Source organism: Ornithorhynchus anatinus, chromosome X1 (assembly GCF_004115215.2).
Source record: "Ornithorhynchus anatinus isolate Pmale09 chromosome X1, mOrnAna1.pri.v4, whole genome shotgun sequence".
NCBI lineage: Eukaryota > Metazoa > Chordata > Mammalia > Monotremata > Ornithorhynchidae > Ornithorhynchus > Ornithorhynchus anatinus.
In genome coordinates this window covers 21,499,825-21,514,109 of record NC_041749.1, presented here as the reverse complement: position 1 = coordinate 21,514,109, position 14,285 = coordinate 21,499,825, and the positions used below count along the sequence as shown (strand labels likewise).

Below are 14,285 nucleotides of genomic sequence, written 5' to 3'. Positions count from 1 at the left end.
GAGCGTAGAAGTGGGAGTCAGGAAACTTGGGTTCTAATGGCAGCCCTGCCACTGGCCTGCTGTGTGACTTTAAGCAAATACTCAACCTCTCTGGGTTTCCATTTCTTCATCTGTAAAATAGGGATTAAAAAGATGTTCAGCCCACCTCTTAGATTATGAGCCTCGTGCAAGACATTATCTGTGTCAGATCTGATTATCTTGTATCTATCCCGATTTGCCATCTAAAAAAAGTGCTTAGTAAGTACCAAGATAATAATCATAATAAAAATTGTTCATTTTATTTTTAAGTAAAAATGTGACAAAACACTTCTCTTCATTGTTTAAACATTAAAACTAATTACTGACCTTTTATTTAAAGGTATAAGAAAACCTGACCGGAGCTGCTAAAACCCTATTCATTTCCTTAAAAAGAAGCACCCAGTGATCGCCAATGATTTGATGTTCTTACTGTTACACTGTAGCTTCAGTGATTTCTTTATTGCAGAAACTGCATGTGCCCAGAATGAGGAAGTATATCGGATTTAGGAGCATACCAAAATAAATTAATTCCTGTTTTCAAATTAAGCATCACTTTGGCCTCTGGCCTTTCAAGAGCAGGCAATAAACTGGAATGACAATTGGACTGGAACAATTACGGAAAGAATATAAATGAATAAGATTTAAATGCCAGAGGCATTTTAAAGTTTGAGAATTACTAAATAAACCTAATAATCTCATTCCTGCGATGCCCGATTATGGTGCTTTAATTAAAACCCACCAAGGAGGGATGAGTCTTGCAGTGTTCACCTTCCTAATTGTCTTTAGGCTAAACAACTAGTGTCAAGTGAAAAAAGGAAGAGTAAGCCCAAATGCTTTTCTTCTTTGGGACTGCATGATCATTGTGAACTCATTCTGAACTAGAAACAATGCATGGGAAAAAATGAAGAAGGTTCTCAGTCCAAGAGCCACATGATACTTAAAATAAGGCTAAGCTTCTATCAGGAGTTGAAACTGCACCATGGAAGCCTTAGGTTAGATGTAAGGAAGAACTTTTCGACTACAGGTCATGTAGCTTTGGAACGAGTGAGTAAAGACTGTTGAAATGTTTCCTTTAGTGGTCTTCAGAATTAGAGTACCTGGGAGAATTTAAGTGTGGTCTTTACAGGAGATTGGGAGATGGGCCTGGTGACTTTTTCTATGGTATTTGTTAAGTTCTTATTGTGTGTCAAGCACTGCTCTATGCACTGGGGTAGATACAAGTTTATCAAGTTGAGCACTGTCTGTGTCCCATAGGGGGTTCACAGTCTAAGTAGGAGGGAGAGCAGGTATTAAATCCCCATTTTACACTTGAGGAAACTGAGGTGTAGAGGAGTTAAGTGACTTGCCCAAGAGGGTCAAACAGATAAGTAATAGAGCTGCAATTAGAACTCGGATCCTCTGACTCGCAGGACTGTGCTCTTTCCACTATGCCACTCTGCTTTCCACCTCTCTTCTTGTTCTAGAATCCTATTTTTTTTAAGCAGATGAATTGCAGCGAAATAGAAGCGAGCTTTTACTTCATATGTGGGAAGCAAAATGTGCCAGCTCAATTCTAACGACAAATTGTGAAGTGCAGAGAAACCATTTCAAAAAAGACAAACAGAACCGCGAAGCAAATGGCCTCCCCCAAAGAAAATCCACACCCTATATGTACAGCTGACAGCAAAACCAAACTTTCTGCAAAATCCTCAGTTAGCAAATTTCTACTGGGAAAAGGCATGCATATTCTAGGTGTCTAAGACAAGAGGTCATTCACCAGACTGTTGGACTGGATTCAAAGCGATAATGAGAACATGGAGAGGGAGGGTCCAATGGCCCAGTAAGATAAAGCTCTCCCTGTCTACTGAGCAATGTGTAAAGTGAATTTCTAGTTCTCATGGAAGGGTTCAGTGTGGTTTATTCTGAGCCTGGGTTCTCTCCATAGGGTTTAATTGGCTTCCTCAATTCCAATCTTCTCCACTTAGCAGATTCCCTGACTATTCTCAAAATGCTCCAAACCAAACCATCCCTGATGAACGGCTGCTGCATCTGGTTGCACGTGACTCTTTTTTGGCAAATGACTCAGCACCATGGATGGAAATATCACTGAACCCCAGTCCCTTCGATTCCTCAGTCTGCCAAGTAGCCTTGATATATTTGACCAGAGCAGCCATTTGTCCTAAAAGCAGCCCTAGTTTGGACATCTCTCATTCTCTATCCTTAACTTGTACTTCGCTTTCTCCAGGTACACTGGTCCTTCCCTTTACATCCTAGACCTCAGCTAGAGGCACCAAGACATCCCCATCATGCTGCTAATTTATGCTCTTTACAATATTTCAGCTGTGGTAACACAAGGGTAGCTTTAAGCTTGAAAAAATGCCTCATTAAGATCAAGTCTATCTAGAACTCTTAATTCTTATAAACTATAGAGCCACTTTGCTCATTCAAACCCCCTTTAATCTGCCCACCTATATCCCTCCCCAACTTTAAAGCCTTCACTTCCCCCAAGAGGCATTCCCTAACTAACCTCTACCTTCCCCATCATGTCACATTGTTAGCCAAATTAGTATTCATGTGTATACATTTGCTTATTATTTAACTGTTGACTTTTGTTTTTATCATTTCCATTTATACTCTTACCCTCTTATCTAAAGTATATCAGGCAATCAATGGTCACTTTTTCACCTAGATTTATAATACAGGTGAGTTGTTAGAGAAAAGTGATAGACTGATGACATGTATCCTTTTATGACATTAATTGGGCACAAAGCCATAATAATGTATTTTACCATTCACTAATTACTTTTTCTCACTACCACTTGAACAGATCCTGCACTGTGTAATTATTTCTTTCAGTGGTGCTTACGCTGATAGTGTACGCTTTACCTAATGATTGCAGTAATTATCACTACTATATTTGCATTTGATTCCTCTGGGATAAAACCATTTTATTATAAGTATTCAATGCTTAGTGGTTTCTTAGTTGGTTTAACAATTTTCAGGATCTCAACATTTTAGATCGCTGAAAATGACTTGGTGTTCAAATGCCTTGCTTGGAAAGCAGAAATTTGAGAAGATGCATGGTCTAGTGGATAGAGCATAGGCCTGAAGTCAGAAGGAACTGGGTATTAATCCTGGCTCCACTACTTGTCTGCTGTGTAACCTTGGGCAAGTCACTTATCTTCTCTGTGTTTCAGTAACTTCATCTGTAAAATGTGGATTAAGACTATGAGTCCCATGTGGGACATGGATGGTGTCCAACCTCATTAGCTTGTTATCTACCCCAGTGCCTGGCACATAATAAGCACTTAAATGCTTAACAAATGCATTAAAAAGATGATTTCACTTGGGCAAGTCACTTAACTTCTCTGTGCCTCAGTTCCCTCATCTGTAAAATGGGGATTAAGACTGTGAGCCCCACATGGGACAACCTGATTCCCCTGTGTTTACCCCAGCGCTTAGAACAGTGCTCTGTACATAGTAAGCGCTTAACAAAATACCAACATTTCACTTGAAAAGTATAGTCATTTTTGTTATAATACAGTAATCCCAGCTCTGCCCCTTGTCAGCTGTTTGACTGTGGGCAAGTCACTTAACTTCTCTGTGCCTCAGTTACCTCATCTGTAAAATGGGGATTAACTGTGAGCCTCTTGTGGGACAACCTGATTACCCTATATCTACTGCTGCGCTTAGAACAGTGCTCTACACATAGTAAATACTTAATAAACACCATTATTATTATTATTATTGTTCCGTTCTTGATTAACATGAAAATCAGGTTATAAAACTACTGCTTCAGTGAGTACTAATAGGTGAAGAGGTAGTTGGTTTGAAGAGATGCCCATCACCAGCCGAATGCTTTACCCTGGCATCTCACTGCTATTTTATTGCATTAAATATTATAAAGACGCAAAGCCCCCACAGAAATCTGTATGGTACAGTATAGAAGTCTGAGGAATAAGCTGGAAAACGAAGCAGCATTATGCCTTGACCAACACTACACACACAACTGTTTCATCCTACACCAGATCTACTTGGGCCAACTCGTAGATTGTATTCTACCTGGGAACATGGGACATCAGCAGGAATTGGCTGAAAATGCTCCTCTGGACCAGCACTACCGGGTCCTAGTGATTGCTCTGTCCAGAGAGAAAAGGAGCTTGTTCCCTGGAATGAGCAGTCAATCCCACGTGCCTTTCCCGGGCAAGCATCTGTGGCCTCCACACACACAAGTCCACCAATCAGAAGACTCATGTTACACTAGGCACAATCTCTTCCCCACACCAGGTCTTAAAATGAAGTGGACACTCTGATCTTGGCACCCACAATCCTCCTGGAGACAAGATGGCAACGGAGCTGAAAATCTGAAACGAAGGCCAATTCTTTCAACTGAATGCTGTACTAAGAGCTTAGGAGTACAAGAGAATTAGTAGACCTGGTCCCTGTCCTTAAGGCGTTTACAATCTAGTGGGGAAGAAAGACACTAATATAAATTAATAATAATAATGATAACTGGTATTTGTTAAGCACTTACTATGTGCCAGGCACTTTACTAAGTGCTGGGGTGAATACAAGCAAATTGGGTTGGACACGGTCCCAGTCCCTCATAGGGCTCACAGTCTTAATCCCCATTTTACAAATGAGGTAGCTGAGGCCCAGAGAAGTGAAGTGACTTCCCCAAGGTGACACAGCAGACAAGTGGCAGAATGGGAGTAGAACCCAGGACCTTCTGATTCCTAGGTCTTGGCTCTATCCACTAGGCCATGCTGTTTCTCAAATTATAAGTAGGAGGAAGCAACAGAGTGTAAAGATATGTTCCCCAGTACAAAGGGGGTAAGTACATTAACTAACCGTGTCAGGAAGTCATGAGACTTCTTTTTTCCCACTAAATTGTAAACTCCTTGAGGGCAAGGATGGAATCAAAGCTAAAGCCAAGGGCCTCATCCAGATGATGATGGCACCTTCTCCTTTTCCCCTTCCCCTATCCATTGGGGTTACAGTGAATGAGAAAGTCTGAGAAAAGAATGCCTCAGTATCCCTTCAGGTCAACTCTTTCCTATGAAAAACAAAAGGAAGCCTCCCAACCACTTCCTTCCTTCAACCTTTACTGCAAAATCAGTCACTGAAAACCTTATTCAATATCTTGGTCAGGCGGCCACTGGCTATTTTAAAGAGGCTAACCACGTAAGTAACTTTTTCGAAAATAACTGCGTGACAGAAATGTCCAGAGGGAAAGGGTTGGGGGAGAACTGCAGGGAAGGGGAGGGTCAGATGGGGATTCACTTACCGTTGCAAACATACTCTTTCTTCTGGACGTCGGCCACATTGAAGCCCCTCAGGTGAACAGGTGCCATGCAGAAGGTAAACTGGCCAATGGATTTTCTCTGCCGCAGCCAGTCAGAGAGCCAGGCCAGGCTGCAGTCACAGTACAGGTAGTTGGAATGGAGTCGCCTGCGGAGAACCGAGGGAGAAAAGCACAGTCAGGGGGCTTTTCAGGCTGGCCTCTGGAATGCAGCTGCAGAGTGGCCTAATGGATAGAGCCTGGACCTGGGAGTCAGAAGGTTCTGGGTTCTAAGCCCGGCTCTGCCATTTGTCTGCTGTGTGACCTTGGGCAAGTCACTTCACTTCTCTAGGACTCAGTTATCTCATCTGTAAAACGGGGATTGAGACTGTGAGCCCCATGTGGAGCAGGGACTGTGTCCGACCCGATTTGCTTGAATCCACCCCAGTACTTAGTACTATACCCGGAACATAGTAAGTGCTTAACAAATACCACAATAACCAAAGAGGATCTTTTAAGTGCATACTCCTGAACAGCTGCTTCACAGAGGGGCTCATGCTCTGTTTAGGACCTTTTCTGCTTTCGACAGTAGACACTGCACGCACGGTTTGGAGCCCCTTACCCCTGAGAGAAGATGTTTCCACCTCCTCACTTGAATCATGGTGTCCTTTCTGGAGCAATGGAAAAACCTCTAAGGCCCAGATGTTGGAAAAATTTCCCCTATTCTGCATCTTGTATTTTTCCCATTCCCATAGTTGGCATGAGCGGGCTTAAAATCTCCAAGGCACATAACTTCTCTGAGTCTTTCAGAGACCATATTGCAATTTATTTCCTGAGTTGGGCAGAGTATGATATGGCAGGTGTGCACCTGTTTATAACCAGGTCTTACATTCACGCACATTCTAACTGCCCAAGTTGATCCCTTCCAACCCCCAGGCAATCAGAGGCCTGGACTCTCACAACCTTCCCTAGGGCTTCTGTAAGACCCGCCAACAGAATGCAAGTTGATGACTTTCTCCTATTCAGACCAGAAGACGAGGTTCACGTTTCAAGATTTTGGAGGGAAAACATTACTGGGGATCTTTCATCGTGCCAGAAAGACATTGTTTTGGGCAAGGGAAAAGTGCTTTATTTCTTTCCAATGACTTAAAAACTACCAGAGATTTTTATGGGCTCTTAAAGTTACAGCTATACACCTCTTTCAATAATATGAAAGAACACATGGGAGAAACCTTGAATTTATACTGTATAATTCCAAAACCTCCCTGGCTCATTAAAAGTTGTTTTCTGGCTGGAGCAGGTGAGCATTACATATGTCAGCTAATCAAAAGCACAAGTGATTTGAATGAAGTTTCTGATGTCTAGCTTTGGAAACATTCATAAATTAAAGGCATCTCCAGACATTTAATTAATTCAGGAGCCAAGCATGTTGAGCAATGCTGAACCGGCTTTCCAAGAGAACCACAATGACATGGTTTGCAAAGGGGTTAGTTTGAGTGATCATGACAGTAATCATCCTCGGTGGTATATATTGAGCACTTACTGTGTGCAGATCACTGTACTAAATGCTTGGGAGAGTATAATACAACAGAGTTGGACATGTTCTCTGTTCACAATGAGTTTACGGTCCAGAGGAATTCACTTATATCCAGTTCAACTGTGTTAGCGGAGGACAATTGGCTTTCACTAAGCAATACATGAGACAGGCACTTGGGCTGCAATCAGGGCCAGTTGGAGACCGTGGTGTGCTACGGAGATGGGAATCCGAGGTGCCTCTCAGATAAAGTTGGTCTCTTCCTCTGAATTCCCAGTCTCCATGCCCACAGTTGCCCTGCCTTTCTTGGAATTATCAGCATAGATTGGAACAGTGTGTGACAAAAGGAAAAAGGAGGGAGGGAGCCAGAAAGGGAAATGGCAGAAAGGAAGGAATGATGAAATAAGGGAAGGAATAGTCCCAGAAGGGCTCCCTGAAAGGAGCTGATTGTATATATGAAAGATGAAGGACTATCCTGTCCTGAAGTCAGTGATCCTAGTATTTCCACCTGCAATGTGTGCAGGCATGTTTGTCTACAACCACACACACAAAGTTCTTTCAAGGACTTGATCAAAAGGTTCAGGAACAATTAATTTCTTAGGGTCTTTTATTATAAATAATAATACATGTAACAATAGTAGCATTATTATGCAACTGTATTAAGCTCTGGGATAGATCTAATGAAATCAAATCGGAATCAGTCCCTGTCCTACATGGGGTTCAGAATCTAATGGGCAGGGAAAATAGGTATTGAATCCCCATGCTGCAGGTTAGGCTACTGAGGCCCAGAGACGTTAATTGACTAGCCCAAGGTCACACTGTGGGAAAGTGGTGGAACCAGGATTAGAACCCAAGTCTTCTGACTTCCAGCCTCTGCTCTTTCCACTAGGCCCCAGTGAGACTGCTTCTGAACTGCAGAACTGGATGCCAAGCAAGAGTAGTTTGCTGGCCAGACCTGGCTGCAGAATTGGGATTTTTATCTGATAACTACCCCATGATCAGCAGAGTGACCAAGTGGGCTTCCCTTTCCCTACTGGGCTTTCTTCACTAGATGTGGTATTGAAGATGGAAACAAGGAAGCAGATCCAGGAATGGGGGTGGGGGGTGGGGAGGGGGGTAGTCTATGTGTATATGTTGCTCCACATGTAATCTGCTTGTGAGCTGTCCTTGAGAGAGAATCCCATTGTAAACAAGCCGCCAAGCTTACCTGGGCTGTTGGCTAAAATCTTTCTGATAAATAAATTAACAATGACAATAAGGATGCATTAGACAGGCTGCAAAAGTACTAGGGGGCCAAGTTACAAGAGCTCTTTTGTGTGTCAGGAGGCCCATAGCCTTTTAATGATGGCTTAGTGTATGCTAGGAACTCTTTAATTTGAATATGCAATCGCCTACTTGAGCAGTCACTCACAGATGCAGGGGCAGCAGGAGACTCACCATTAAGGAAATGTAGCACGTGGCTTGCGCATCATATAAATAAAGCCATTTTGAGAAGGTAGTAAAAAGAGGAAGCAGATCAATGCAAACTAATTCTTGTCAGTTCTCATCAAGAGTGAGAGAGCAATAAAATGTCCATCACAGGGTTTAAGCAGCAGATCAGCAGAAAACTGATTAATACAAGACAATGATAAGATTTCTCAAGTTCCACCACTCTACTACTCTCTTCCAATTTCCCTCTTGCAATGATGGGTAATTTACTATTTTCTTGATTTCTCTGCCTCACCCTTTTCTAATTTATTTCTGGGTCAGAGATTCTTTGAATTGCAAGTTTTCTTTCCCTGGACACTTTCTTTACCAATATTTTTCACTTTCAGGTAGGATGGCAGTACAGAGGCCAAGGAAACTGAATTAAGAGAAACCACATACAGCCTCTTCCTAAATAAGATTGATAATAACAATAATAAGCAATATGTTAAGCTCTGTGCTAGAAACAGGATAATCTTTGTTCCTGTCCCACAAAGTCTAAGAGGGAGGAGAACAGATATTGTATCCTCATTTTACAGGTGAGGAAACTAAGGCACGGAGAAGTTAAGTGACTTGCCCAAGGTTAGTAGCAGAGCTGGGATTAGAACTCAGGTCTCCTGACTTTCCATCCAGTGTTTTCTCTACTAGGCCATACTGTTTTCCTAAAGGATTATGGTAGGGTTTTCTACATGTTAATTTCTTAATACACCCAGTTCTTTTATAATACAGAGGTTGCATTCTCACAGAAACCCATGTTAAAGAAAACTTTCATAGTTGCACACATGCATAAAACTGCTTCTTTTGATGCTGCATCTTATAACAGGACAGACAGGTGTTATCTGAATAATGTTCCCTAATTCTGCTGTCAGTTTCTATCAAGTGCTGTCAGCCTCAATGTGTAGCAAAAAAATGTGAATTACGTCCAGCTGACTGAACCTGAAATTTTCCCACAAAAACAACTGGGGGAGTCACGATATACTTATTGTTCCAAGGTGGAGAATGAGATTCAGTGGAAGGACTAGAATGGTGATGTCAGAGGAATTCACCTCTTTCATGATTTAACTCAATGATAGCAAAACCTGATGCAGGATATTGTCAGGAATGTTTCTGGTCATTCTGTAGGGACAGACTGATTTGCGGAACTGGAAATAATTTTCATGAGAAGTGGATGTGATGCTATATGGGGACCAGGAGTGATCCAGGGTTTAATGGTTTTAAAGAAGTCCAGAAAAATGTCCAAATTTCCTCCAGTCTTCTGTTCTATTTCTAAGACATTTTTATATTCTCCTGTTGGTTCTGCTGCTAAAGTTGGTTCTCCCACCCCCAACTCCTCACCATGCTGGATTTATTCATTTCATTCATTCAGTGAATGGTTTGGGCGCCTGGATGTTCAGCAACCTTTTTGCAGACTGAAACGTCACACTCGATATTGCTGAAACTACCTTTATAGAACATAAGTGAATGAATACAAATGCCAATTTTTAAAGGTGCCCTTTTAGCCACAGACTCTAAATTAAATTTCCAGCAAATCCTTTTAGAAAGGGTCAGCGCTCATTTTCTATAAAATGTGGCTGTCTGAATTCAATATAAAAGCTTCCCTTTATAAATCCCATTTATGACTTCCTTCCTTTCTCCCCTCCCCCTTTAATTACAGCAAAGGGGGATTAGTCAGTGTAAGACTCCAGGGAGCTGTATACAAAGCCATCTCCAAAATTAAACTAAAGGGAAAAAAATGGCAGTAGGCAGGGAATACGTAACAGACAAAATTGACTGATTGATCTGAAGTCACTGGACAAATATTCCGGGGCATAGAGAGGAATGAGAACAACCACAAAGTTCCTCCAGCAGCACATCAACAAATCTCCTCAACCCTGGATAGCAGCCCTGGCTTCTAAGAGTGCCACATCTTAAAAGAGAACAATAAAGGTGAGGAAATGTAAATCACTTGTGATCAGCTTATGGGAATCGGCCCCTCAACACCTGCAGGATGGAACGACTGCTTTCACCTGTCTGGGAAGATATGCCCAATATTTACCCCACAAAATAATGATAATAATAATAATCATGATCATAATCATTATGGCACTTAAGTACTTACATATGCCAAGAACTGCTTTAAGCACTAGGGTGATTACAAGTAAATCGGGTTGGGCACGATCCTGTCCCACAAGGGGCTCATAGTCTTAATCCCCATTTTATGGTTTTCAGAGATAAGTGAGGCACAGAAAGTTAAGAGATTTGATCCTGACAGAGAGTCTGGATTAGAACCCAGGTCCTCTGACTCCCAGGCCTGTGCTCTATCCACTAAGCCAAGCTGCTTCTCTTGAACTGTAAACTCCTCCTGTTAGATTGTAGCTTCTTGAGATCAAGGAACAAGTGCTTAGTACAGTACTCTGGACGCAGTAACCGCTTGAGAAATATCATTGATTGATTGATAAGCTTGGCATCCCACATTTTATTGTCCTCGGTTTAGGAGATGCAGGCAGCAATTGTTTTGATAGCCATTTCTTCTTGGAGTTAAAACAGCGGGCTTTTCCTCAACTTGTCTTCCACTGTAACACCTGAACATTTCAGTGGAGAGGTGAGAAAAGAGGTGGCAGATAAACACTTTTTTGTTTCGGTCACCTGTGTGTATTGATTGTCCCAGTCCGAGGGGGGATATGACCAGAGCCCCCACTAGCAAGCTCATTGGTTTGGGAAATTCTACACCGGGCCAAAACATGTTAAATTATTCACCTTCCCATCTGACTTAAGTACAGTGCTAACTCAGGGCAGGAGGATAGACTATTTGACTTCTTGGGTTGCTTGGACTTGAGAGCAACATCTCTGGGGAATCCACATCCAAATTCAGTAAAGACCAGGTTCCCACAGACCTTCGCATAAGTCTCTATTTAGCTACGACATGTTTCCTAGGTTTAGACTCATAGCTGGATTTATTTCTTCTGTTTCCGCAATCGATAATGTTTTTCCTCTGAGGTAAGACTCTCTGGGAAACTTAAAACCGGACTTCTAGGACTAGCAGGTCTGGTACCTGCCCTAGGTGTAGTGATTCTTGCAAAAAAAGTCTCAAGCTGAATATTGAGGGAGAAGGCTCTTCATTTTATGAAGTGGGTGGTTTTACCTAAGTGGGGCTGAGGGAAATTGATCTGTGGGGATGAGCCCTGGGCCCAACCTTGACCAGGAGGGAGACTCCAAAATATTTACAAGTGAGAGCCAAGACAGCCCCGAGTAATGCTGTGGGAGGAGCCTCAGAGCCTGTGCAGAATGAGGAGAAGGAAAAGAAGAAGGAGGGGAGGGGAAGCTGTTACTCACAGTGTGCGGATCTTCGGCATATGGTTGAAGCTGGTGAGCGGAATGCGGCTGATGTTGTTGTTGTTGAGGGTGCTGCAGAGATAGGAAGGAGAAAAACAAAGCGATCGATGGGTTTCTGTTGTTTTGCTGGTGCGGGCTGTTTTCGGGCGGTGAGCAGTGGGCGAAAGGCATGCGGGACCGTAAATCAGCAGTCAGTGCCGCAGCCCTGGGCTGGCTGACGTGGTCGTCTGGAGCCATGTCAGGGCTGTGGGGAGGGACCGGGAACCGGGAACAGCACCCAGGCCAGCTGAGCACTGTCTGTCCAGATGAGCTGTACCTCCAGGATGTACATCTCTCCCATTCTATCCCTGGGCTGCCCGCTGGAAAAGAAGGGAGCCCTACAGCCACACAGAGGAGCTGGGGCCCACCATCTGGATTCTGGATGAAATGAGGCTCGTCTTAGAAGAAATCAGGCTGCAGGCATGTAAGAGCATTAAAACAAGAGAAATTCCACCTCTCACATCCTGCTCCAGGCTCCTATTGCTGCCCGCTCTAAGATGGCCCTCTTAAGGTGCTGATCAAGAGGAGAAGGACTGGTGGGTGCTCAGGAAACAGAGATGATCTCTACAGGCACCAGGGCTTGGGATACCCACTGGCCAGTCTGGGGCTAATGGGGCAGTCTGGGCCAGTGGAGCAGTTTGGGCTAGCCGGTCAGTCTGGGCTAGCAAGCCAGGCTGGGATAGCCTGCCAGTCTGGACTAGCAGGTCAGTTTGGTCTAGTCAGCCAGTCTGGGTTAACAGGACAATCTGGGTTAACAAGCCAGCCTGAAATCGCCATCCAGTCAGTTCAGCAGGAGGCAGCTTGGGGCTGGGTGGAAATTGAGGTACAAGCTCCCGCTCACAATCCCTTGGCTAGCATTTACTGCCTGCCTCATTCATTCATTTATTCATTCATTCAGTCATATTTATTGAATTCTTACTTTGGGCAGAGCACTGTACTAAGAGCCTGAGAGAGTACAATAGAACTCTAAACAGACACATTCCCTGCCCACAGTCAGCTTACAGTCCAGAGGGCCTGAAGCCTGGAAGAGGAGAGATCTGTCCATGAGAAGACCCAGAAGTGCACATTGCTTCCCTTTCCCCTGCCCAAGGCCATGTGTTTCCTTGTTCATTGAAATGAAGGGCCTAAAGAGGTTTGGGATAAGTACACAACAAGCTCACCCCATCCTACCTCACACCTCACTGATCTCCTACTACAACCCAGCCCATGCACTGTGTTCCTCCCATCGGCTAGCTCACTGTGCCTCAGTCTCATCTCTCTCACCTCCAATCCCTCTCCCATTTCTTCCCGCTGGCCTGGAACCCCCTCCCCCTCCAAATTCAACTACTTCTCTCCTCTCTCTCTAAGACTTATTAATATCACATCTGCTCCAAGAGGTATTCCCCAAAAGCGTCCTCATTTCCCTACCTCCCTCCCCATTCTGCGCTGTTATGCAATTGAATCCATACCCTTTAACCACTTGATAGTCATGCACCACCCAGCCCCACTGAACTTGTGTAGAAATCCTTAATTTATTGATTTATACTAATGTCTGTCTCCCCACTAAACTGTAAGCTCTTTGTGTGCAGGAACGTGTCTACAACTCTTTTGTTCTCTCCTAAGCACTTACTACAGTGCTCTGCACATAGTAAGATCTCAATAAATACCACTGACTGACTGATCGATATGCAACTTGTGTCTGAGTTTGTCAAAACGACCCCGAGCGCATTCTGGCAGTTTAACAAGGAGAGAAAGGGAATTTGAAATGAACAGAAGGACACTGTGGACAATCTATGAGCTAGATAATCATCCCTAAAAAATTATGAATTCATGTATTAATAACCACAGGAATGGGAAGCAGCTCCTACTGTAGCACTAGGTTGCTCCCATTGTGATTTGGGACAATCTCAGCACATCCCTCAGTTTTCACCTTTCAGAGAAGAAATTACTGTTGTGCATGTGGCAAAAGGAAGCATCTCCTTATTTGTCTCCTCTTAATCTCTAGGGCCCATTAGGGCCTTCTCCACTGTGCTACTGACCTGGATTTTGAGTATTAATTATAAGTCAATTGACACGTGACCACTCTCTCTCTTGGGACTTCTACATTTCATCCTCACTCCCAAACAGTGAGGGAGAGGAGAGAGCTGCACAGGCTTCCCTTTATGCCCTTATGGCTCAACTGCCTTCCCTTTGTCATTACAGGAATGAAAAAAATAGTACTTGCTAAATGCTTATTTGCCAGGCACTGTACTAAACATTGGGGTAGACATAAGTTAATGAGGTTGGACACAGTCCCTGTCCTGCATAAGGCTCACAATCGTAATCCCCATTTTATAAATGAGGTAACTAAGGCATAGAGAACTGAAGTGATTTGCCCAACGTCACACAGCAGACAAATGGCAGAGCCACTATTAGAACTTAGGTCCTTCTGATTCCCAGGCCTGTTCTCTATTTACTAGGCCAAGCTCACTCTCCATCACCCAAACCCCTCCATGCCTCCTGGGTTGGGTTTCTCTCCTATGGAAGTTAAGGTATCATGGGTAGGGAACTGGGAAAATACACAGACCTCACAGGGACCATCTGGGGCACTTTCACAGCCAGCAGTTCCCCATTCCTGAGCCCAGGAGAATTTCCCTGAAGCCGCTTATTCCTGGATCCACATCTCAGTCCTTTCATACT

At 43.6% G+C, this 14,285-nt stretch overlaps 1 protein-coding gene across 1 annotated transcript in view; it reads right to left on the bottom strand.

Annotated features, from left to right (window-relative positions):
• The window catches only part of SLIT3 (slit guidance ligand 3), a 592,453-nt gene that overhangs the window by 152,187 nt on the left and 425,981 nt on the right, over positions 1-14,285 (bottom strand). Inside the window, exons 7-8 of the mRNA XM_029051206.1 lie at positions 11,589-11,660; positions 5,285-5,448 (exon numbers count right to left, since the gene is read on the bottom strand). Coding sequence (XP_028907039.1) covers positions 5,285-5,448; positions 11,589-11,660 — 236 coding nt within the window. The remainder of the gene's footprint in view (positions 1-5,284; positions 5,449-11,588; positions 11,661-14,285) is intronic.